Genomic DNA, 26,372 nt, shown 5'->3' with positions numbered 1-26,372 from the left:
ACATCACTAAATTACACAGGCAAGACAACCCCACAACAACATAAATTTGATGTTGATTTTGTTAGGTTCTACAGGCTTTCCAAATACAAATTGGAAGTGATCTCCAAAAGGCCAGGTAGGAACGCCCTCTGAAAACCTGTAAGACGCTCTCTACCTCTTCAATGAGCAAACAACTCCCAGGAAAGAAATGGGAGAATACCAAACAAATGCATGAGCACCTTTAATTGATCCTGTAACCCCTAAGGTTCTGACTTCGGATTCCTATCCGTCTTATGGTGTGCATCGGGGATTTGTCTCTGATCTGACCCACTGGAAACCCACAGCAATGGCCACTTTACTAGGGTTCCATAGCATAGGTTCCTCACATGACTCCTAATGCTTGGCATTCCCCCCAGCACCACCCCCTTATGCCTATCTTGCACTTCACAAAAACGTCGGGCTTGCATACTAACTTCTTCCCCAGCCCAACCTTGCTGAGACCCTAGTAGGGATGTTATTTTCCCTGCCTCCAACTAGCACCAATTTACTCCCTTTGGGGCTGACTTTTGGTATCATTTCTTCTGGTGGACTAGAGGCTCTAAAACCAGTTTTGGCACTGGTGGAAAACAAGGGCAGAAATTATAGTAAACAATGGGCTGGCTGCCAAAGGTCTCTCAGGAGACCTGGGACCTCACAGACAGAGCAAGTGTAAAAAATATCACTAGAGTTTTATTGCAGGCCAAAGGGCAAGGCTTTTGTTCCTCTAGCCATGCCACAAAGACAGAACCCAGGTGCTCAGGGCTACCTGTGAGTGCAGGTACCTTGATCCCAAGCAGGGAGGAAGTATCTACACACAATAATTTGCCTATTTCCACAATGTCCCCAAGGCAGGCTGGTACCAGAAAGAATATGAAGGAGGAGAAATTACAGTAGGGTAGCAGTTAGTTACTACAGGGATCTGGGAGCCTAGTTTAAACACCGAGTTAGGTAAGGGCTATGACAAGTGGGAGAGGCTGGGGTCCAGGCCTCAAGTGTTCCAACTGGGCAGGAAGAACTTTGAGGCCATTGTTGCAGTTCAGGTTAGCAGCCGGAAGCAAATGCCCCCAGGGAGCTGGAGTGCTCTGGCTCCTGGATAGACAGACAGGACAACTGGATCCTGGGATTCACATGAGTCAGGAGAGGGAGCTCCCCACATTGGAATCGCTGTAGCCTAGGAGGTTCTGTGATAGGAAGAGAGGAAAATACATGTCTTACATAGGAGGTTTTTAGTCCCCATCCACCATTCTCCACCCCAACTGAAATCCCCTATCAATCCCTCGTGGCTCTTCCTTCTGGGACTCATCTGTCTACATCCCTACCTGTCCATCCTTACCTAAAGGGATGATCTTGGAGGGTTTTCTCTCAAGTTCAAAAGTAAGCACAATCGGGCGGAGAACAGAAAGGCTGGTACAAAGTGTCCGGAGGAAGAGGGTCAAGGGATCATCAATCTTGGCTGAGGACTAGAAAGAGAAACTCAGGATTAATCAGGATTCAAACTCCTAAACCCTCCACTAAACCCTCAGGAACCTGGGCAGGCCCCACCTCCCAGCCACATCTCACCTCAGGCTGGGCTCCAGGCCCTATAAATTGCAAGGCCACTTTCCCTGGCCCTCTGACAAACTCTAGGAGGGAGGTCCACTCACTAGGACACAGCCCTAGTGCTGCTGCCACATGATGATTCCTACAGGTCACCACAGCTTCAGCAGTCCCATCCTCCACCAGGAGCCTGGGGGTGGGAGTAGAGAACGAAAAACAGAACTCTCAGAGCAAATGCAGGCTCCAGTCACTTAAACCCAACACGCCTCCCTTTCCACTATTTCATTTTTTTAAAAATTTTGTTTATTTATCTTTAGAGGGGAAGGGAAGGAGAGAAATATCAATGTATGTTTGCCTCTCGTGAGTCCCCTGCTGGGAACTGGCCTGCAACCCAGGCATGTAACCTGACTGGGAATCGAACTGAGATCATGTGGTTCGCAGGCCTGCGCTCAATCCACTGAGCTACACCAGCCAGGGCCCTCATTTTTAACTCATTCATTCTCACTCATTCACTCAAAAATATTTATGAAGCAATTCCCACAAGCCAAGGATCATGTTAACACAAGGACAGCACACAGGTGAAGTCACCTAACAGGGAAGTAAACAGTGTGGCAGGCACCCCCTTTGTGCTCTCTCACCTGATGTTGGCCTGGCTTACCGATGTCTGAGTGGGGCAAGTAGAACCCTGATGAGTACACCTTCCCTGGGGTGAGAACAGTGATTAGAAAAATTCTCTTGGTCCCATCCCATCCCTCTGTCATCAAGTACCTGACTCAGCCTATCCCCTCTCATACCTGGAGGAAGAGACTGGTACAGTGAGCACACACCCAGAGGAGCTGAAGGCTGAAGACGGAAACAATATGGCAAGAGGCAACGGCCTGGAATGGGGCCTGACCGCCTCGCAGCAGTTCAGCCAGGTAGATGTGGGGCAGAGGAGCACTAAAAAGAGAGAGGGAGAGAGAGGTGTTGAGAAACAAACGGGTTCTGAAGGCAGGGTATGCTTGGGAGGAATTAGCTGACACAGGGATGGGGATCATAGTGGCTTCCACACACTGCTGGAAGCCCCATGCTCCCTGTTTTGATTTCTAGTCTCCAACTATCATCAATTATTTCTCAGGCTTGAACAACCATGATGTTAGCCAAGAAAAGATAGTTGCATTTTAGACTGAAGCCTTTTAAGAGCCTAGAACACTAAATCTTTCTGGATAAAGTGACAGGTATTGGGCATTTTTTATTTGGGGCTCTGACTTAACAAATCCCACTAGGACTGGAGGAGACTATAGTTACGGAAAGAATTCTAAAGCTAGAAACACATGTGGGATGCAGATGTGAGGCTGTGAAGTTTGGGCAGCAGGGCCCAGGGCACTGACCTGACTGTGGTTTCTGGTGGAAAACTCAGGACCTGTGTGTAAGTGGATGGCCGGAAACAACAGTAAACATTGTGGGATCTGCAAGTGGAAGAGGAGGAGAGAGAGGTCAATTTGAGGTTGGAGGTGGGACTATAGCACAGGCTTGGCCACGCCTCTGAGGCATCATCCTAGCCCAAGCTCTGTCAAAGTAGAAAGAAGGACTGGCCTGGAACATCTCATGAGGGTAGAGTGCATAAATGCCAGAGTAACAATCAAATGTCGTATCAAAAAAGGAGGTGTGTTGTAGCGTAGAGAGGGGTGAACATTCAAGAGAATTACATTAGTAGGAAGAGGAGAGGCAAGGCCAGCTACGTAGATCTTCACCTGGAAACTCTTTTCTCCAGCTGGTTAAAGTAGATGCGGGCTCCTGGAAGGAGTCCCAGTGGGGGAGGCAAGTGTGGGGCTTCGATATATATGTCCAGGTGGGGGGGGAATTCACAGTCAGCAATCTCCAGAGCTACAGTTATCTTCACACACCCTCTCCTGGCCCCAGTGCTCCCTACAGAAGGAAAGGGGAAGGGTCAGCAGCATCTGTCTGGTTCACAAGGTCCCATCACTCCATTTTATACCTCCCCCAAAGGAACGGTCATTACCGGGCTTTGTCTGGAGAGGGGCCAGAAGTGGCTCACACAGTGTCCGTGAAAGAATCTCAGCTGAGAAAGACACCAAAGAGTCGGTGGAGCTGTAGGGTCAAAGAGATACATTGAGAATGGAGGCATAAGAAAGCAGAGAGAGAATGGAGTCAGGTCCAAGGACAGAAAAAGCAGCTAAAGTTATCTACCAGAATGTCATCTATAAGGTCCTGAACAACCTCACGCTGTGTTGAATCCTACACTAAAAGTAACAGGACTTATGGGAAAAACAATGTTGTGGCAGATCACCCAAAAGCTATACAACTTTATAACCAGAGGCTTTACCAAGAAGTACAACAGCAGAATTAAATCCCTACTTGTGTTACCCCTGGAGCCTCAGTCAGCCCATCATCTGCAGCTTTATATGCTGGAGCTCAGGGCTGCTCCTTTCCATCACAGGTTCTTGAAACATTCACTTCTAGTACAGGCCAGTCTCATGACAATGACACACACAGCCCAGCGGGGTTTGTTCCTTTGTGTAAGGTGGGAGGAAATGTCTCTGCAGCCTCTTCATTTGCACTGCAGCTACAGCGAGAAGCTTACATGAGGAAAGTAGTGTTGTTCCTGAAGCCATAGGCCGGCCACTTCTGGTAGTAAAGGAAGGCTTTTTCTCTACAGATTTTCAGCTTTTATCCTTACACTTGCTTATGTATCTTACATTTCCTCTTACTGCTAAGACTTTTCCTGAATTGTGAGAAAAGCTGCTCACAATCACTTCAAAACAATAACATGCTGAGGGGAAAATCAGGTATGAAACATAATTTACATCTTCCTCTAGGAGCCAAATTACACGAGAAACACGCTGTAAACAGAGAACCGTTCACCAAACCAAACCAGGGCAGAGGCAGAGAGAGCATCCCGACAAGCTGGAGAAGTTGGCGGACATTTACTTGCCACTGAGCAGGTCGGTCAGCGAGGATTTAGGCAATGCTGTGTTGACACTCAGCGCATCTGGGGTGTCCTGGGAGCTCTCAAGTTCTAGGGTCCACTCATCCTGGACAGTGAGGCAGGACGTACAGCCAGCCAGCTCCAGAGGACGCTGCGATATGCAGGATGAACCACCCACCTCAAACAACACTGGCGTCTGCAGGAAATGAGAAGACAATGGTCCCTGAGTGTGTTCTAGTCCAGAGAAAGATTCACAAAACACTATGGCCCAATTTTGTTCTCTCTGGAGCCTGGTGAAGAAGTGACCTAGACACAGACAACGCTTCTATTTAATCTAGAAGACCTAGAGAGTGACCAGATACTGGCAGTTCCTCTCCAGACCCCCAAGTGAGAAAAAGGTTTCTGGGGAAGGGTACAATGAAGCAGGGCACTCACGGGACCACCAGGAGCTACAAGTCGGTACACTTGCCCAGGGTGCAAGAACTCAAACCAGCGGATTGAGGAGCCAAGAAAGATGAGAAGAACCTGTGAGGGAGGAGAGCAAGGTCCTGGGGTTCTAGGTAGGAGCCAGCGGCACAGGTCAAGCCCTAGGTCCTTGCAGTCCCAGCTTACCTTCTGATCCTTCTTCTCATCTCCCTTGAGCTCAGGCGGGCCCCATCCAGTTCCCTCCTTCTTCTGAGTACCCCCAAGCCAGGTCCCTGATACGTGGAAACTAAGGGTGGGCTTGGGCGCCTCTGGACTGGCTCCTGAAGGGACACAAAAGTTCCTCTTCATTAGTGCCTCCTTGTGGCAAAGCAAGAACAGCCGGCTCTGTCCTGTGTGGGGGCTCTCGGGGAGGCTGGGCTCTGTCTGAGCAGATGCTGAGGAAGTGGCTGAGTGAAGGAAGGGTCTGGGCACAGGCAGGATCAGGGCATCGGTCAGAAAGAACTGGACATAGACTCTGTTGGGAGAGACAAGGAATAGGTCTCTTAGTGAAACAAGAATCGGGTGTTGTGGGCCCCAGCGTTCCAACACCTGCACCAGGCCCTTCCCCTTCCCCTCAGACACCCGGAGGACAGCTGCCACCCCAAGAAGCCAACCTTGCCTCCTGCGTCTGAACGAAGCCTGTCGTGCTCAGCTCCTTCCAGGAAGGAAAGCTGCTTCTGACATGCCTCTCTGTGATCAACTGGAACAGCTCTACCCGCACCAAGCAGCCTGGGGGAAAGAAGGTTTCTATTTTGACAATGGGAAGTGAAGCAGACCCCCCTGTGGATCCTGCTGCCCAACCAAGGCCCGACCTGATCCCACCTCAGAGGGACGACACCGCCAAGGGAGAAACCATTCCATCCACATGTCCAATCCCACCCCTGGCGTCCTAGGCTGAAAAGCCTCAATTTTACTTTCTCAGAAATCTGTAAATGCCTGTTCCTAGATCTAAATACACTTTGCTTTCCAGGATTTCCCTGTCTACGAATCTCAGTAAGTCCAAATAAGACCATTTGTTTTCCAAACAGAAGGTAGGAAATGGGAGCTGCCACCCTGGTGTGCATGGTAGGCGCTCTGGAGGGGAAAATGGGTGTTGGGAATTGGGAGTCTGGCCAGGGGACCCCCTGCTCCTTTTCTCCACCTGCCAGCACCAGTCCCCCAAACTTTTCCCCGGACTTGATTAACTTGATGCCACTTCAGCATCTCAAGAAAATCCCAGCAGGTGCTTCCCCGACACCTCCCGTTCTGAGACCCTCTATTCCACCACCACCTTCTCTCTACTTCCGAACTCCAAACCTATGAGCCGGGGGTCAGTGAGGGGTTGCGAGTGCTTGTTCAGGAGGAGACAGGGGAGGGAACCAGTTTGGTCCCGAAGCTGCAGACAACCTTTATGAGATGAAGCCACCAAAACCCCAAGTAAAACCTGCAGGAAGATGAAAGCCAAGGTATCAAGTATTTATTAAGCAAATGTTGAGCACCTATAATGTGCTAGGTACCGTGTTAAATGTTGGCTACAAAATAAACAAAAAAGACCTGGTCTCTGTCCTCAAAGTTGGGAAGACAGATGTGAAAAACATCCATGCATTCACACATTTGGTAGTAGGGGGAGACAGGGTTCAAATCGAGGTTAGAGGACCTCACCAGACGCAAGAAGTTTGGGGTTTATTTTATGTGCACTGGAAGAAACAAGAAAAGGATTTAAAGCAAGGGAGTTTTGTAGTCCAAGTTACATTTTACCTCACTCTTTCTGGTTGCTGCAGGGAGGGGTAGTCTAGTTAGGCTAGTCAGTCAAAATGACAAGAAGTGACAATGATAGTGGTAGTGTGGCTAGCAAGAAGAGGAAGTGCCCCGAGCCCTGCTGGATCCCCACTTGCCTGGGCTGGACGGAAGGTGGAGGGCAGCAGACAGAGCCAGGACCAGGCCAGGCGCTGATTGAGTTGGCAACTGGTCAGGTGAGAAACCTCTGGGAAGGGCAGAAGGATCTTAGGATCGAAGGAGTCCCAGGCCCTGCGCTGCCCTTCTTTTTTCAGGGTGGCCAGGGTGGGGAAGGAGCAGGGAGTTTGCAGCCGAGCATACTGTCAGAAGAGGAGAAAAGTCAGACTGGGTATCCCATGTGCTCCCCACCCCCTTATATCAGTGCTGTACTCATCTTTCCCCCACATCCTCCTACCTTCTGGAGTGGGCAGTGATGCGGCTCTTCGAGGATCTCCTTGTATGCATTCCGACTGGGGAGGCTCGGTGGAGCTAGACCCTCTAGGATAGGAGCTAGGAGTTGCAGCCCCAGGCTGGGGTTCCCAGGAGAGAGGCACTGCAGGAACTGGTGGTGTCTCAGCACGTGGGGGCACAGCCTTGGGGAAGAAGCTGAGTCACTGCCCCCAAAGACCCTGCCTCTTCCAGGGTCCTGCTTCCCTTACAGTGGGAGTGTCTTACTCCCACTGCCACTCCAGCCCAGACCCTCACCCTCCTCACTTGCAGACCAGCTCCTCCAGGGCCTTGGTAGCCCACAGGTAGAGGGGAAGTTCCAGCTGACATTCCCATACCAGCTGTTCATACAGGGAGGCACCCCAGACTTGGGGGGAAGACTGTGTCTCAGGCTTCTGACAAGAGAAGCCCCGAAGTAGAACAGCACCACGGAGGCAGGGGGCTAGCACTGGCCTTCTGGTCCCTCCACCCACTGACTGGAGGAGGTGGACATCCTGGAGCTGGGGGAGAGTGGGAAAAGTGAAAAGGCAGAGTTGAAGCTAACTCAATGACCCTAGGCAGAGTAAACTGTAGTTTTCCACTGCCTGGGTTCCCAGAGAAACCCAATTTCCCCTACACAGGTGATTTCTTTTCATCACAACCTCCCTCCCGGGGGTAAGACTTCACCTCTCACCAGCCCCACTAAATCTTTCTGTGGGCCAGGGGACTCCTGGCTGGTGTGGCTTACCTACTCACTGGACCATCTGACATCACTCTGGCCCTCAGTACACATGTGCTTCACCATCTCCTCCTCCAGTTAGAAGGTCCTTCCGTGAAGGAGATGCTCTGGTTCTAACCCCTCCTCCCCGCGCCCCAGACTCTACTTTCTGATCTGAGCTATCATCCAAATCATATGTAACAAACACACATGCCCACACTTATTACTTTTATATTTTATCTATAAAGGTTCCCACCCTGCTGTGAAAAGAAAAAAAAAAGATCAGTGTATGAAGGTCACAGAAGCTGCTGAGACGCTTCTTTCTGCCACCAGCTCCGATCCCTCACATACCTCCAGAGAGACTCCAGGTCGCAGCACGCGCCTGAGGCCATGGACTTGCTGGTAGGAAAGGCAGAGCCCCAGCTGCCCATCCAGCTCATACAGGCCAGCAGCCTGATTCAGCACGCCAGTGACCATTCCCTGCAAAGAGGTCAAAGGGTCCGTAGATGCCCACTTCCCTTCCTCTTTAGAGACACACATTCCCTGCCTCTCAGGCTCTAGGATCGGTCCCTTATGCTCACCGTATAAGATAAGAGTCTGGAGTCCCGGACAAGATCTTTCTGCTTCTTCCTGTCAGGGATGTTGCCTGTCCTGGGGAGTGGCTTGGGGTCAGCCTCCAAGAGGGGTCCACTCAGCTCCAGTTGCAGGTCCAGCTCTCGCACACATTCTGGTTTCAGTGGCAACAGGTGAGAGGAGGAGCTGGTCGTCCAAACATGGTAATGGTAACCACGAATCCTGGATAGTCGCATCTCAGTCAGCACATAGGCCCTACCAGGCCAAAGAGCTCGGTGCCAAATCAGCTGGGCAGGGACCTGGCTTGTGCAGAGGCAGGCAACATGTACATGAGACGCTTCTCACAAAGCTATCCTCTGTCAGAGTCCCTTTCCATCATCACTGGACCTCAAAGACCTGCTCCTCATGAGCTTCCCTTGCCTCATCTTCCTCATTTGCCAATTAAATCTTAAGCCATAGAACTTTCAGGATCTCTCCTCTCTCACAGGAGATGCCCAAATGTTTCCAACCCTTCCTCCAAGATACAAACCATCCCTAAAACGTCCTTCCAAATACATAAATGCTCCATTCAGAAAATTATGCCCTTTTTGTGTTTCCCCTATCCCACCCTATAGCAAATAAGCAATTTCCACTTATGTAATCAATACGCACTGGGTACCTATGCATTCACTATTAGGGTGGATGTTAAGGGAAATATAAGAGACTGCTCTCTCTTCTCCAAAATATTTCAAGTCACCAGGGAAATACAAGACACAAACCCAGGTAATAATAGGGAGCCACGTGTGATCAAATGGCAGAAAGAATAGACATTTGCTAAAGTCTCAGGGAAAGAAAGAGGCCAAAATGGGTTGGAACAATCAGGAAGGCCAAGTGAAAGAAGACTCTGGTTTGTTGAAGTGGAGAGAGAAGGGTGACTCAAGCAAGAGGCAACAACATGGAAATGCTCAGACCTCAGAATAAGCAAGGCAGTGAAAACACCAACCAGGACGGAGAAAAACGAATGCTCTTGAGAGTTGCAGGAAACAAGATGGGAGAACCAAGATGAAGGGAAAAAAACGACGACTCAGAAATGACATGTTGAAGACTTTATAGGAAAATGAGAAAGATCAAAGCAGGAAAATAAAAATAAACACTTGACAGCAGGGCATCATATAGAATGGAGAAGTGTGGCTGTTGGAAGAAGTTTAAGCCCAAGGAGTAAAGGGACTACTCATAAACACGGCAGTCTTCCAGGACAGGCTCCTCCCACAGGCATAATGTATTACTGCCACGCTCAGGGGCTTCAAAACACACTGATGGTTAAGACACTTGAACTTCAGTCTCTTGTGCTCAACTTCACAGACCTTCATTTCTACTCTAAAACCAGCTAAGTACCCTCAGTCAGACCTTGGACATCACAACTCATAAGGTATTATTGCTAAGACCTCACTTGAGCTTACTGCTTATGCAAAAAAAGTAGTTAATGGTTGCCACGTCCGATGCTAACCAGGTCGGCTGACACAGTCACGGCTTGGGGACAAAGGCTTCACAGAAGCATTATCTAGCCATGTCGGTTGACACAGTCACGACTTGGAGATGACGGCTTCACAGAAGCGTTTTCCAGCAGGATGGACGTGGCATTAATGGATATATGGTGTTGCTTTTATTCTTACTGTTTCTTAGTATTCTAACCTTTGCACTTCTGATAATTTGGAATGTCCTAGAATTAATGACCACTCTCAGAGAAAAAACAACAGTTGGCTCAAGTCCTAAGCAATATCACCCTGGCTGAATTAAGGCATCGTACTTTACTTATTTGTTCCTGTGAAAGCCACCCAAGAAAGAACAGTTCAGGGAAAAATATGTATTCCCACAGAACTGCCTCATAGAATAGCAAAAACCCCTTTAGAAAATAGCCCGACTGTCAAAGACTTGTTAGAGTAACAGCCCCTCCTTTACCTTGAATAGGAATATATATCAATTAGAATTAGACAGGCATAAAAACAGAAGAAGCTGGTTAGCTATTACAAACTAAGCACTTAGAAACAACTACCAAGGAGTCAGAGTCCTCAGTATACAAAAAACATTTTAGACAGCAAGATAGATAGCTAAGTTAGATATTACCAAGGCTTATTGTGTATTTCCTAACCTCTGCTCGGTCTAGCGTACCTGTTGCCAATGACAATTTCTGAGAACTTTATTAAACAATAAGACATTTAAACTATAAACATAGAACTATTTCAAATTGTCTGATTAATGGTTTTCCTGGTCAAAATAACTTTTGTTTATCATAACTGAAACTATGGGAACTTTCATATTTTCCTGGTTATCTTTGTATTAATTTTTTCTGCTTAACTGATCATGCTGTACACCTGTAAATTTTAACCCATGCCAAAAATGAAAATATAAAAAATCAGCTTGTACTTGCAATAAACGGAACAGTGCTTCACCTGCCTTTGAGCTGTGTAGTTGCCTGTTACCCATCGCCGACACCTACTCTCACCTGAGGACCCTTAGATGGGCTGCGGCTGGACCGCGGCAAATGGTGGTTTGCCTGAACAAATAAATGAATGAATGCTGGTCCTTCCACATTCCCCCTAGGATGCCCAATATCGCAGCCCCTTCTCTAATCAGACAATGAGACCCTTCCTTTCCTCTGCTGCAACACCGAGTCCCCACAGCTACTTCCTCAACTCCTCTCCTCAGGCGAAAACACAACCTGAGGAAGACAGACCCATACTACCCAGTGCCAAACACTGATGCTGACCCTCTCCAGCTGGGCCCTGTCACTGCTTGGCAATCTCAACCTCAACGAACCAGCACAGCAACTACCCTGAGCCTCTATTCCTCTTTTCAGAGTTCAGTTTTCCATTTTCAGGAAATGACCTCACTCTTCTAACAGAAGAAATTCACTGGGGTCATCTAGAGTGACAGTGTGTCTTCACTGTGTCTTCAGTAGCCCAAGACCACTCCTCCCCTGAACTCCCAGGCTTATTCCAAAGCCCACCCATGTGCCCTCACAGGGTCTTGTGCACATGCACGCACCCATCCCAACACTTATGAACCTGAACAGTAACCGTTAAGAGCTTCCAGAGACAAGAGCCATTATCTTCTTCAATCTGTGCTCTGAACTGACTGAAGTGCCCAGCATTACCATACATACTCGATGAAGGTTGAATCTTGGTACAGGCGGTTCTCCAACCCTGAATATCCTCCCCTCTCTTCAGTGATTTAAAGCCGATCCATCCTTCAAGACCCTGATGAAGTCTTAACTCCCATAAGGCTTCGCTCCCCATAATAAACTACCTGATCTGCTACAGCAGTTACAAACTATACCACACATCTTAGAACTTACATACTGTTTTGTATTATTCCACACGAATTTTATAAACCAATACCACATAACATCTACAATGAGATTATAAACTACCCAAGGGGCTCGCCCTAGTTTGGCCACCCTGCAGAAATGCAAGTGCATTTCAGAGATTTCTCCCTTGACATCCTGACATATAGTACATGAATGAGCCTGCCCTGCACAGGCTTTCTGAGTGGTCTCTAGGAGACTCAAAATATTCTAACACACAAAAAATACAATACATAGTACCTCTGTAACCCAGGAGGAAAAAGCAAGATCAGAAATTTGAGTGGCTTCTATGAATTTTTAGTTTTAGCAATTTTGGTCCCATTATGCTCTCATTGCCATTATTCTAACTCATGACACATAGAGACACGGTTAAGAATTCTAACAGTGCTAATAAATTTCAGTTTCCTTTTTTTAAAGATTATTTATTTATTTATTTATCTTTAGAGGGGAAGGGAAGGAGAGAAATATCAATGTATGGTTGCCTCTCGTGAGTCCCCTGCTGAGAACTGGCCTGCAACCCAGGCATGTGCCCTGACTGGGAATCGAACCGCGATTCTGGTTCGCAGGGTTCGCAGGCCCGCACTCAATCCACTGAGCTACACCAGCCAGGGCTCAGTTTCCTTTTTTGATATGCATGTTTAAAAAAGCCTTTTCATCCTTTGTATTGAATCCTTTTGGAACTTCATTCAGGTAATTGTATAAATCATAGTATACACTAAATAATTAGTGTAAAAATTATACATATTAAACTGTACCAATTGAGAGTCAAATATAAGTCCCAAGTTTTAAAAAAGTGTATGTATTCAATGTCTTAATGGTGTTCCGATAAGTACTTTTTTGGGTCATCCTTCCAATGAATGGGTAAAACAAGTGATTCCGACAGGTTTTCAAAATGTCACATGATAAAGATGTTGTCTACCTGAATCAACTGCGCAGCAGGAAAGTCTATTCCCTACCTGCTGTGCACAGGAATGACATTACCTGGAATTGTCCCCTGACATAAATTCTTCCAGAAAACAACTCTCCCCGGCTGTCCTCCTTTCCTTCATGGTTCTTCATATGATGTTATCTTTCCTGTTAAAAGCACTCACATCCCTTCCCACATCCCCACACCCCGGAACTGACCCTAACCCTCACCTGCACAAGGATGGGTACGTGGCTGCCAGCGTGGCTGCCAGCAGGAGACGATTCACCAAGAGACAGGATGAAGTAGGCTTTCTTTTGACTTTTCACCAGAGCACTCAATCGAACCAGCTTCCCAGCCAGGTTTGGCTGCCCAGCTCTGAGCTTGCTACTAAAGAAGTTAGAACAAAGAGAGAAAAAGTCATTATTTCTCTTCTCTACCCCTACAAATGCCTCCCCTTCCCTATAAAGAATAATCCAATTGTGATGTAAAATTGCTATTTTTCCATAGCTACTCCAAAGAGGCCCTATGGCTCTCTTGATCTGGAACATTCCATCAATGTTACTCTCAATACCTTTCTCTCCTTCTTTCCACTGACCCGCCATCACCCTTCCGTTTCACAGTGCTCCCTCCACCCCTAGACAGGGAAAGATTACCTGTGCCTGAGTAGGTGGGAAGCAGCCTCGGGGTAGAGAACAGGAATGGGGGTAGGAGGGCCAGTGCTGATGGTCAAGGGAAACACGGGCACAGGGACACCCCAGAGCTCCAAGTGCCCTTTCCCTGAGGAGTTCCACCTGGCAGGAGGAAGGTAACTCCAACTGGGGAACAGGAAGAGGTGGCCCAACCAAGAAAGATCCAGATCTATGAGCTAGAAAACACAAAAACCCAGGGTAAGTCAGGATGCTAGCATCCCATTCACCTGCCTCCACCTTTGTTCCCTTGGACTTAACTGCCTCGCTCCCCAGACACCAGTCGTACTAGGCTCTGAGGCATCTGACTTTCCCCTTCCTACTCACCTCGCAGCCCAGGGTACCAGTGTTATCTTTCACATAGAGGCTTCCATTCCTGCACTCTTGTTCCAAGTCCCCTGATAGGTCTGTTAGCGTCCCTAAAAGTATTAGCCGCTCCCGGGGCAAGGGGGTCCCACTTAGTCCAGCCTCTTGGGCCCATGCCTGGTACACAGTACCGCTCCAGGACAGGTGGCTGCAACATGGGAGGCGCTGGTGGCTCCTGAGGTCCAATACTGAGACAAAGCTGCAGAACGAAGGGAGCAAAGTCTTGCAAAGCTGTGTGCAAGCATAAGAAGTTGCCCTCAACCCTGACAAATAACCTAATATCCCAAGGAAAGGTCAATGGACTAAGACAGAAGTTTGATTGATTGAAGGGGAAAAAGCTGGGGCAAGGAGCCTGAGAAAATGATGGGATATGGGTTTAAAGATTGGGTAGTATCCAGGGAGAAAGTGGGGAATGAAGTCTGTGCTGAATAATATCTTGAACAAGATAGCGCCACAGAGAGGACCAGGGAAATGAAGGAGTGTACGAGTGGCCTGAGGAGATGGGCGTGGGGAGAACACTTTATAGGTACCACGAAGAGCTCCATTGTAGAAAAGAATATGTCAGTGGCGCCATGAGGGCATCTGCCTAATGGCTTGACCCCAGTGGGGTTTCCTTCCTGGTCTAGAATGTCATAGTACTAGAGCCTGGCCAGGGAGCTGAGGCTGAAATGGGAGTTGGCATCAAGAGTTTCCAAATCTTAAGAGATAAGAGACCGGTCATTCTTAAAGTGTTGCAGCATTGCCAAGTCACTATCAATTGTAAGATATAATTGATAAAAAAATTATCAAAGTTGTGATAGACTAACATCTTTGCATATCACTATTCCACACATTTGCATCCCTATGATTTTGAGTAGAAGTGAAGCAGGGAAGTTTACAAAACGTCCCAATTCACCCTTGTTGTACCATGAACATCATCCACGTACGAGTGCTAAGGAGTGGGGATGCTGTTGTAGGTGGCCCACTGCCCTGCCACGTTTCATTCTTTCCCAAATGGTTTCGGAGCAGATAAAAGACAAAGACACAAACTAACCTGTGTTGAGCCTGTTATGCATATACTATATTGGGTCCGTTCACGTTCAATATCATATTGAACCTTCACCAAGACCCCTCATAAAACCACAAATGGAGAGAGAGATTCAGGTACACAGTGAAGCGGGTGGCAGAACCAGTGTGCCTCACTCAAAAGTCTATGTTCTTTCTGCTTCCTTACTTCTCTAGAGGCCCAGGAAAAAGCCATGGGAAAGAGCTGTTTCCTTACCCTTCAGGACAAAAAACTGTAAAAATAGGGATCACTTTTCCCAGATTCTTTAGGGTCTGGGTCAGGACTGAAGGTGATAACCTGAAATCCTTTGCATCTGTCATTGCTCTTCAACTTTCAAGGCCTAGCATGGTGCCTGGCACACAGCAGGCATTCAAGAATGAAAAAAATAGTGAGATATTTATATCTTTCAAATTTCTAGTTTCCTAAAAATTGCTGGCTTACCACTTTTCCATTTTTCTAGTAATGCCAGAATTTTGAGAGATTTGGGCCTTCCTGTAATTACACTGTGATTACTGAGGTCACTAGGCCCCACCAGTGGGAGCTCCTAACCCGAGCGCAGGAGAGACTTCCTGGAGATCACAGCTCCTTCAACCACGAGTTGGTCAGTAGCTCTCCTGTCCCAGGATGCTTTCCGCACTAGCTGGGCAGCTTTCAAATGAGATCTCGTTCTGCATTTAAATAAACAATGCAATCTTGAAACGTGAATTGTAGGAAAAGGAAAAACAGAGAAGAGTTAAATGAGAAGAGTTACATAGGTGGAAAAGAAAAAAGTCCCTCAGTAATTACTTTGGATTTAAAATATCATTTAATGCCTATCAAGTAGGCAATAAACAAACAAACAAACAAGGCAAAAACCAGGTAAGAAAAATTTCAGGCTACATATGTTATGTCAGTATGTGTGTCAACTGGTGCGACTCCACTGGAGAGCAATGTGGAAACAGCTGGGGAGGCCGAGGGTGTCCACACCAGGCAGTCTGCCCTTCCTTTCCAGACACTGATTACTTCCGGAGAAGAGGTAGAAGAGATCTGGATTGGGATAGAGCACTTGGGGGCCTTCACTAAGTCTGTAACATTTCACTTCTTATAAAAAAGTACTGAAGCAAATATGGCAAATGTTAAGGTTTTTGGAAGTTGAGCCTTAAGTACCTGGCTACCACAATGTCTGTAAGGACACTATTCAGGTCAGCTCTTTTTCATATGTTATATGTTAAAGGCGAAACTTTCTCAGTAAAGATAGTAGCGTGCTGATTCACATTCTGGTGGACCAGCACTGTTCCTTACCACTGGTTTATTTATTTGGTTTGCGATTGTTTTTGTCTTTATTCTGAAGCTATATAGTTGAAGTGTATGTTTCACCCTTCTGTGTAGTTATGTTAGTACATTTGTTTCTCTCAGTATTCCATTTTAGGAATTCCTCCCCCCAATCCTTGTTGATTTTAATCTTTTAAAATTAAATGTATTGGGGTAAGACTGGTAACGCTATATAACTTTCAGGTGTACAAGGTTATAATTCAACGTCTGTGTACTCTACTAGGTGCTCCCCCCAAAGTTCAGTGTCCTTCTATCACCATATATGTGACCGCTTTCCCCACTGCACCCTCCCTCCACCCTGTTACCCCTGTGGTAGTCACCATTCTGTTGTCGGTATCTATGAGTTTGTTTCTGCTTGGTTTGTTTTTGTTCTACATCCCACAGGAGTAAAATCATCCAGTTTTGGTCCTTTTCCATCCCACTGATTTCACTCAGCATAATACTCTCAAAATCCATTCATGTTGTTGCAAACAGCAATATTTCATGTTTCTTATGGCTGAGCTGTATTCCACTGTATGTGTATATATGTACATATATCACATCTTCTTTATCATCTATCAGTGGACACTTATAGATTGTTTCTGTGTCTTGACTATTGTAAAAATGCCACAATAAACACAGGGGTACATATATCTTTATATCTAAGTGTTCTCATATTTTTCAGGTAGATACCCAGAAGGGGAATTGTGGGATCATATGGTAGTTCTTAGTTTTTTGAGAACCCTCCATACTATTTCCCGTAGTGGCTGCACTAATTTACATTCCCACCAACAGTGTACAAGGATTCCCTTTTTTCCACATCCTCTCTAACACTTGTTATTCACCACTGGTTCATAATGAAGTCCATGAATGAGACAATTGCACAGAATTTTGGAAATGGTGTTTTTTGGATAACACAGAGTAAGTACAGTTAGGCTGTCTTCTCACCAAAGACCCCTTGCCTTTACTGAGACGATCACTGGGTTGGGTGAGGCGTTTCCCAAACTGCCAGCAGGTGAAGGGAGGGCCAGGGAAGAAGTATCCTGTTCTCAAGTTTGGGAAATTACAAATTAAACAAAGCTAAACAGATTTCTACCTTTTTATGTTTTAAAAGATAAATACACAGTGATATGTATATTCACATATCATAGAATCCATAGGACAGCTATAAGATTTATTATTATTGACAGAGCTATCAATAATAATAAATCTCAGCAGCATAATGTTAGATGCAAAAAGCGAATTGCAAAGGACACATAAAAGGTCTTCATATAAAGACTAAAGGTATGCAACACTATGTATATTGATTAGGGATAAATACATCAGTAGTAAAAATACTATTTTTAGTATAGTATACTATACTAAAAATACTATACTATATCTTTATAGTATTTTTACTACTCATGAATAGTATACCCCATTATTTATTACTCATGAATAATATACTCCATTTTCACGGCAGTAGATAATTCTATGAGGTGTCTTTTGTAAGATTTTCAGAGCCTTTAATATGTTAATGAGTCTGACTCTTCTAGAACAGCTTATCATATTCATTGTCTCTTAAATTTATTTAGCCACAAGCTTTTTTTAAAAAAAATGTTTTAGCCCTGGCTGGCATAGCTCAGTGGATTGAACGCGGGCCTGCGAACCAGACTATCGCGGTTCGATTCCCAGTCAGGGCACATGACTGGGTTGCAAACCGGTTCCTTGCAGGCCAACTACCAGCAGGGGATGCACAAAAGGCAACCATACATTGATGTTTCTCTCCCTCTCTCCTTCCCCTCTAAAAATAAATAAATAAAATCTTTAAAAAAAAAAAAAGTTTTATTTTGAGAATACATTTATTAAAGCTGGGGACAGTGAAGCAAGGAAGGGCTTAGGACAGAAGAAGCACCAGGAGAGAGCCTAAGTGGGGCTGCTTTGGCTCACAGGGAAGCCAGAGAAAAGGGCCTGGGGATAGGTTCAGGGGATTAGCTCGAGATGAGCTGCTATTGCCCATTGCTCCCCTGGCTGCAAGTGTCATGGGGTTGGTTATTTATTTATTTATTTATTTATTGGTTTTATTTCTTTATTTCTAGAGAGGGGGAAAGGGAGGGAGAAAGAAAGCGAGAGAAACATCACTGCGTGGTTGAGGGAAAGGCGCAGGCGTGCCCCCGGGAGGGACAGTGTGCCCCCAGAGCCCTTTTCTTATGCTACTTTACAAATGTTCGTTCCCTAGAACAGTTTAAGAACTAGTAAGCAAAAAAATGAAACTACCTTCAGAAGACCTTAAACTCAGGTGTTCTTAAACACAACTATCTGCACTTGGTGAATCAGTTTCCTAACACACAAAATGAAACTTTTCTCCCCACTTTGAGAATTTTCTTCAAATTTTCTTTAAATCTTCTTGTCTTCTCCCCTCTTTTTCTTGTCTCTAAACTTCACTTAAGCCAATTTTAGAAAACTATGGAAAAAGCAAAGCAGTATGATGAAGAATGAAAGTCCGGCAGAAGGGGGTTGTATTTACGCCATCTTTTCTTCCCCTTAGCAAGTTTACCCTCACTCTTCTCAGGGCCTTCCTTTTCAACTCCAAATTGAACTACCCCCTGAGCCCCACCTCTCCTTACCTGTAGCTGAGGGGCAGTGTAAAACCTTGGTGCCTTCCCTGAGACAACCAGGTAGTCTTCACACAGTCAATTACCAAATGAGTCAACTGGATATTAGGCTCCTTGCCAGCTGGACACAGGGTCTCTTGGATGAAGGCCTGGGCAGCCTCAAGCCAAGTTTGTTCCTGAGGAAAGTGAACCTAGTTAATACACCATCATGGCAATCCTGCCAACCAAGGAAATTTTGGAAAGAATAAAGGAATAAAAAAAAAAATCAAGAGGGCATATAAATGAAGAGAAAATGTAAAGGGCTTTAGAGTTTAAAGAAATCCTAGAAGCTCCCTGGCTGGTGTGGTTCAGTGGAGTGGCCAGCTTGTAATCCAAAAGGTTTCTGGTTCAATTCCCAGCCAGGGTACATGCCTGGGTTGCAGGCCAGGTCCCTGGTTGGGGGCATGAGAAAAGCAACTGATCGATGTTTCTCTCACACTCTTCCTCCCTTCTCCTCTCTAAAAATAAACAAATAAAATCTTAAAAAGAAAAAAGAAACCTTAGAAGTCTTTAGTCCAGCTATATAATCAACTCAGATAGCTGGCCATCCAACTTTGGTCTTGTCTCTTTCTTTTCTTTTTAAAGATTTTATTTATTTTTGGAGACAGGGGAAGGAAGGGCAAGAGAGAGGAAGGGAGAGAGAGAGAGAAACATCAATGTGTGGTTGCCTCTCACACACCCCCTACTGGAGACCTGACTCACAACCCAGGCAAGTGCCCTGACTGGGAATCAAACCCATGACCCATTGGCTTGCAGGCTGGCATTCAACCCACTGAGCCACCACTGAACCAGCCAGGGCTTGTCTGTTCAACAGCCTGCACCATCCCTTAAAGAGCTCAAGTGGAATTTTTATTCCTCTGTGAACCTTCTCTGACCATCCCAGGCAAAAGGCTCTTTCCTCCTTGAAGCTCCCACAGCACCTTGCACATACTTGTATTAAGAGCAATGATCACCAAAGAGAACAGAACCCATTTTATGTAGAGTCTGGTTGTAAAGCCAGAAAGTTGAAAAAAAGATTGGTCAAAATCACTCTTTAGAAAAATCTCTTGTCAGGCTGCAGCGCCAGAGCAGGAGCTTGCGCATAACTGGGGCCGACTGCTCCTCGACTGGTGGCCTTTTTAACCGCGAGCGACACGGCGGAAAAAAGAAAAAAAATTTCTCATATTGCTCATAAAGAATAGGATATAGTACTATATAGCAACATATATGAAAACAGAAATATGCCTAATAATGAATAGTACACAAAAAGGATATAAATAGAGTATAATTTTTTTAATTCTCACCCAGGGATGTTTTCATTGATTTTTTTAAAGAGAAAGGAGGGGAGAAACAAACATTGATCAGTTAGTTGTCTCCAGTACACACCACAGCTGGGACTCAAACCTGCAATCTAGGCATGTGCCCCTGATCAGGAATTGAACCCACAACCTTTTGGTGTACAAGATGACACTCCAACTGAGTCATCTGTTCATTTGAGTTCCCATAAGCTAAATATATATATATATATATATATTTTACAATCCCACTGGATTTGTTTCCTGTTCTGTCTTTTCAGCTAAGATGTGGGCTTTCTAAGGACATGAACCATCTCTGTATACTTGACACAGATTCCCAACACACAGCTGTCTCAATGTAGATAACTCTAGGGCATGGTACCAGCTTGGCCTACTCCCAGTGCTAGGCAGCTTCACTTTATAATTCTGACAGAGTTTAATACTTATGAGAAGGACCTTTATCCTTCCTCATCCCCACTGATAATTCTAAACCATTATAGTTCTATCCCTGCTCCTCCGATGCTCCCCTATTAGCCCTCTGGTCAACCCTTCACATTCAGTTAATCTTTAGCAAAAACTAGTCTTCAACTTCTAGATGACTTCACTATCCTTGTGACAGCCCTACCATTGACTCTCACCTTCATCTCTGCTGAACACTCATTCATGGTCAGGGTTGTCAAACTTGACCAGGTCATCATTCAAAACTTTCCTCAACATAATCACAGCTCATACTTTTTGTCTTTCTCAATTGGTCAATGGGGCCTTTTTAACCCCTGCTCCTCTGAAAGCCTGTCAATTGCCTGGTACATGGAACACAGCTGTTTCTCAAAGTCCTACCTCAGAATTTTTCTTAAAAATGCAGGTGGTGCCCTGGCTAGTGTAGTTCAGTGGATTGAGCGCGGACCTTAGAACCAAAAGATCGCGGTTCGATTCCCAGTCAGGGCACAGGCCTGGGTTGTAGGTCAGTTCCCAGTGGGGGACGCATGAGAGGCAACCATACATTGATATCTCTCTCCTTCCCTTCCCCTCTAAAGATAAATCTTTTAAAAATGCAGGTGGTTTTTTTAGGTGATCTTATCTACTAATCAGAATGAGGTAGGCAGAGTCTGTATTTTAAATAAACTCCCCAGACTGATATTGGCATAGGCTGAAGTTGGAGAACACCCTGTAGTTTCCTCTCAATGACCTCACCTGCTGGATGCCATCAAGAGATGCTGACTGCTCCTAAATCTCTACTTCAGCTCTAGTTATATGCCCGTGTCTACCCGATTCTCCACCTGGCCAACCTGCAGACACCACAGCTGCTCAACACTGACTTCTCACAAAATCCACTCTCCCATTGTTTACTAACTCAGCAAATAGCACCCTGAACACTTCTACCCTGAAACCTGGATGTCTCCTTAACTCCTTTCCTTTCCCCACACAAGACCCAAGTCCTTTAGATCTACCTCCTTAACATATTTCTTTTAACTCTGCCTTCACCTCTGGTACCTCAGTGTTGCTGGCGTGGTTGGGATCACCATCCTCTCTCATTACGTTTCAACCACAGCTTTCTAACTGGTACTCTGCAGCCCACTCTCTACACTACTACCTTGGGAAACAAAAACACAAATCTCATTTTATGCTTAAAATCCTTACTAACTCCCAACTGTCCTCAGGTTAAAGTCCTGCTTAGCTAGACTTACAAGACTGTCAGCAGAGGCTGGTGTGGCTCAGTGGATTGAGGGCTGCGTTCAGGGGCCAGGTCCCCAACTGCAGGCGTGTGAGAGGCGACCGATTGACGTTTCTCCCCGTCTCCTTCCCCATCCCTTCCCCTCTAACAATATATAAATAAAATCTTAAAAAAAAAAGACTGTCAGCTCTGACCCCTCCATCATCACTCAACTGAACTTCTTGAATTTTTCAGACACCTTCTCTACCTCTTGCCTTTTAAACATGTTTTTACCTCCGCCTTGTAACCTCCTTCAGTGCTTTTTGCTTGCTAACTCTTAAATGCACTGGGTCTCAAAAGCTTTTCCAGCTAATCAGTTACACCAGGGGTCTCTCGCAAGAGCTCGCAAGAGCCCACAACGCAGTTCGCCGTGAATCTGCTCCTGGCTTCCTACTGGGCTTGAAGCCTAGAGAGTGGGCCGAAACGTGTTTAGGGACCACAGCGAGCGCCACAAGAATGAATAAATGTATTTGCAGAACCAGTGAGAGGGGTAGGGCAAACAGCCTCCCAGGTGCCCCCTTCCCCGGGGATAGTCAGCGAAGTCCGGGAGGCAAAGAGACAGCAGGTAGAACAGAAAAAGAAGGAAATCGAGGCAGACAAGAGAAAGGACGAGGGACGAAGGCCAGCACTCACGGAGTCGACAGCCTGAGCGCGGCAAGCCGCCATCGTACGCTCGGGCGTCTACGGCTTTGCCCCGGGAGGTAAGCCACTGCTGTTGGCGCGAGAGCTCTCGGGAGGGCCGGTCTGTGGCGTCATCAGCGGGCGCGGTCTCCGCTCTACCTCCGGCTCCTCCCCGCGCAGCGTCCTCTGGACCTCTCTGCGCCACTCGCAGCTCTGCGCTTCTGAGCCAGCGGATCTTCCTTCCGTCTCCCTGGGATGGGGTTGGGGAACCTCAGGAGCTCAAATACGGCCCGCCTGCTTGGTAACTCAACATCTTACATTTCTCTGATCTTGCCAAGCAGAGGTGTTTCCTCCCTAATGCAGAGTACGTCATTCGTACATTGCTGTAATTCTTAACTATTTACCTAAGTTGGGTGTGAGTACCTAGGAGCTTTATTCTATTTATTCTATTTATCGTTGCATTCTGGTGACGACTCCTTTGGGAATAAACACAGTTCCAAAAGAAGTTGAAAAATGTTTAGCTATACACATCAAAAAACCCTGTTTTTGATTATTTATTGAAGCTTTTTAATAATTGCCAAACTAGGAAGCAACCAGAATGCACTGTGGTAGGTAAATGGACAAATTGTGTTACAACCAGACAGAGAATATTATTAAGCACTAAAAAGAAATGAGCTACCAAGTCATGAAAAGATACGGAGGAACCTTAGGTGCATATTACTAAGTGAAAGAAGCCAATCTGAAAAGGCTGAGTACTATATGATTCCAACTATATGACATTCAGGAAAAGGCAAAACTACGGAGACAGAAAAAAGATCACCGGTTGTCAAAGATTGTGGGGAGCCAGGGATGAATAGAGCACTGAGTATTCAGTGCACTGAGAATTCAGAGCACTGAGAATTTTCTGAAGTTTGGGTGATAATATGGCAATGTAGATTCATCAATGGAAACAAGTGTTAAAATTGGGAGTGCCGTTGGGGATTCTGATAGCGAGAAAGGCTGTGTGTGAGGTTGGGGTACGTGGGAATTCTCTATACTTTTCCAGTTTTGCTGGGAACCTAAAGCTTCTCCAAAAACCAGTCTCTTAAAGAAGTATGTATGTAGTGGGGGGGGGGGCGGGGGTGTGGAATGGAGACAACTGTACTTGAACAATAAAAACAAGATATAGATGTAGCCCTGGCCTGGTAGCCCAGTAGGTTAGATATTTATCCCTTTATGCGGAGGTTTCGGGTTCTATTCCCAGTCAGGGCACATACAAGAATCAACCAATGAATGCATGAGTAAGTGGAGCAGTGAATGAATGTTTCTGTTCCTCTGCTCTCTCAAATCAGTAAATAATAATATAATTAAAAAAGAACAGTGCTTGTTGCCAAATAAGAACATGATAAATATTTGTTAGTCAAATAATGAAAGCTTCTGCTCTCCCTAATTCAGTCAACCAGCCCATCATTTCCTGGCTTAGTAGGCAGTGGAGTCCACAGAATTCATACAACCACGTGGCAGTCACTATTCTAGGCTCTCGGCATACAATAGTAAAAAAAACATAAAAATCCCTGCTCTCATGTTCTATGTTGTAGGACAAGGAGACTTATAGTGAAAAAATAAAGTAAAATGTGTGGAACATTCGTAATAGGTGTAATTGAGAGAGAAATAGGGAATGGTGATGGTGTGACTCCTATAGAGAAGGCTTTACGGAAAAGATGGCTTTAGTAAAGTCAAGAATTCACATGATACGGATTAAAGAGAAAGAATGGCCAGTGGGAACCAAGCACGAAGGCCCTGTGGGGGAAAGGCAGGGAAGTCAGTGAGGCTGGAGGGGAGGGAGATTAAGGAGGTAAAATGACAGAGGGACATTTAAGGCCATCACACACAGCTGCTTCAAATCAGTGTAACATAAGAGTAAACACTGATTATGAGATAGTAAGTATAAACACTGTAGACAATAAAACTTATCTAGTTATATACCAGGAAAATAAAGATTTTAATTTTGCAAGTTGTGGTTTCCCCTAATTCAATTTCACTTTCGATGCAAGCCCTCTGTCAGACTTACTCAAAAAGAGTCAGGAAGCTTGTCTAGAAATAACTGACAAAGATTTATTCAAGGGTCTTAATGTTTGAAAACTGTAAACACAGCTAGACAAAAACCTAGAAGTGTTCTAAACAAGAAAGAAAAGCTAAGGGTTCTTACAGGAAAAAGAATATTCTTGAGAATTGTCAGTTCTGCATTCTTATCCCTAGGATTGGCCCGGGAAGCTTATCAGTAAGACATCAGGTGGTTTGGATGATGGATGCCAAGTGGTCTGGAAGATGGGCACCAGGAGGTCTGGTCACATCCAGTGGTTTAGAGAATGGATGTTAGCTGGTCTGGATATGTGAGTCCTTTGTGGGCTAATCAGAGGGGTGGCTGGAGGTCTGGGGTGTGTATGTGTGTGCAGGCATTGTCACAGGACTGGGAAGTTCAAGAAGTTTAAATTCTCAGGCTAGTTAGAACAAGAATAGAGTCTTTCCTCATGCCTCAACCTTCATAATGTTAATAACTTAAGCAGCTTGGTTCAAGTGACTCCATGTTATATATTCCCCATCTTCACTCATTTCTCATCTTTATTCTTTATTGCATGAACTGGTTATGCACTATGGTGTCAAGTTCTTTATAAAGTGAATCTTTGTTTGCAATTATGTCCCATCATTACGTCAGAGATGTGTTTCTTTCCTTTCCCCCAAAACAGTAACAAATCCACCAGAAGAAACGGAAACCTCTCTCTCACCACACTCCAGCCACATTGGTCCCCTTATTAGAACATTAGTCAAAGCCTAGTTAAAGTCCCAAACCTAATTATTCCTTTTGCTTTTACTATTTTCTCAGCTCTGGAATACCCCGCTGTATTTATTAAATCCATGAAGAAGTGCCCTATATCCCTAGAGTTACTTCTGATAGTTTATAGAAAGCAGAATTATTTTTAGGCTGTGGTGATCAGAGAGAGTTGTACAGGCCACTTCCATTGGTGTGATTTAAATGTCAGGTTAGATGCTTAATCTGGTGACAGCATGCAAAAACAAGTGAGGGGCCACTGAATTAAATCAGGCTTGATTTAATAAGTGTCTTAAAGGAAAGTGTTGGTAGGAAGATGTTAGGGAAATGTGGAAAAGCGTAGTTGGTCTGTCACAGAGGGAGGGAAGTGTGGAGGGTTGGGAGCTGTCTCAGACTTTGTGATTTTGAGCAGTCTATGTTTGTCCAGAGGACGGCTGGAGATAGGGGACCAAAGTCAGGAGAAGGATCAGGGCCAAGTGGACAAATCTAGAAGTCACTACACGGAAGCGGAAGCTGAAATGTTGTAGTACACTGAGAGTGCTAAAATGTGGAGGAGTCAGGACCACACAGACAGACAGACAGACAGACAGACAGCTGAGGAAACTAAGGCTCCTGGAAGGAGTTGGAAGGTAGGTATGAGACCGAGCCAGGGAGTGCCTGAAGGGAAAGAAACCCAGGAGCGACATTTGGCTTCTGTCAGAAGTGAGCCAGAGAATACTTATTTCAACAGCCTGGAAGCTTACACACCAAACAGGTGAGAACTGCCATATCTGCAGCAGGGCTGGAATTAGGGTCAGGCAAGTGAGGCGCCTAAAATGTATTAAATTTTGCACCCCAGGTGCCTCACTTGCCTGACCCTAGTCTTGACCCTGGACTGGAGAGGGGACTGAAATAGAGGGCAGGGATGAGGATAAAGACTTTCACTTTTTACTCGGAACATTTCTGTGTTGCCCAAGTCATTAAAAAGACGACTGGGCCGGGTATTGTGTTTGACCTGGTGCACCCCTGCAGCTTCCTTGCCCTCAGGCTTCAATCTAGATTTGGGTGATAGGAAACAAGAAAAGTTTGTAGGGAGCCACAGGGACAGAAGGGGAGGAACCCAGTGTTTATTCCTTTTCTCCCTCAACATTGTGCTTGTGGCAGTGGCTTCATCTGCCCTGTTGGGTGCCCTTCTTTCATAGGTCCCTATCTCTATCAGCTGCTAATGCCATTCCTCCCATTGTCCCTTCAAGCTTACAGGTGGTAACCACTCTTTGCTCGTGCCAGG

General features: G+C 45.7%; 1 protein-coding gene and 1 pseudogene across 2 annotated transcripts; one reads left to right on the top strand and one right to left on the bottom strand.

Moving 5' to 3' along the window:
• Positions 1 to 203: 203 nt before the first annotated feature.
• CTC1 (CST telomere replication complex component 1) lies at positions 204 to 22,406 on the bottom strand. 2 transcript variants are annotated; one of them, XM_037028186.1, is made up of 23 exons: positions 22,309 to 22,406; positions 18,664 to 18,827; positions 13,684 to 13,921; positions 13,324 to 13,535; positions 12,901 to 13,057; positions 8,429 to 8,719; positions 8,199 to 8,327; positions 7,418 to 7,650; positions 7,119 to 7,296; positions 6,823 to 7,023; positions 6,245 to 6,371; positions 5,563 to 5,677; positions 5,096 to 5,423; positions 4,919 to 5,008; positions 4,486 to 4,679; positions 3,557 to 3,645; positions 3,288 to 3,462; positions 2,925 to 3,002; positions 2,349 to 2,493; positions 2,193 to 2,257; positions 1,579 to 1,744; positions 1,352 to 1,478; positions 204 to 1,199 (listed from the first exon to the last, which is right to left on the bottom strand). In XM_037028186.1, exons 1-23 carry the CDS (start codon positions 22,339 to 22,341, stop codon positions 1,060 to 1,062), a joined length of 3,675 nt encoding a protein of 1,224 aa, XP_036884081.1. In that variant the 5' UTR covers positions 22,342 to 22,406; the 3' UTR covers positions 204 to 1,059. The 2 variants fall into 2 exon arrangements, with proteins under 2 accessions (XP_036884081.1, XP_036884082.1); XM_037028187.1 differs by having other exon boundaries at positions 12,901 to 13,054.
• Positions 19,744 to 19,827, top strand: LOC118974755 (uncharacterized; annotated as a pseudogene).
• Positions 22,407 to 26,372: the final 3,966 nt, after the last annotated feature.

The sequence above is a fragment of the Sturnira hondurensis genome, unplaced genomic scaffold (genome assembly GCF_014824575.4).
Source record: "Sturnira hondurensis isolate 20B ecotype Veracruz unplaced genomic scaffold, ASM1482457v3 Scaffold0019835, whole genome shotgun sequence".
Classification (NCBI taxonomy): Eukaryota; Metazoa; Chordata; class Mammalia; order Chiroptera; family Phyllostomidae; genus Sturnira; species Sturnira hondurensis.
The sequence above is the reverse complement of the archived record's forward strand: the minus strand, read 5'-3'. Positions and strand labels throughout refer to the sequence as shown.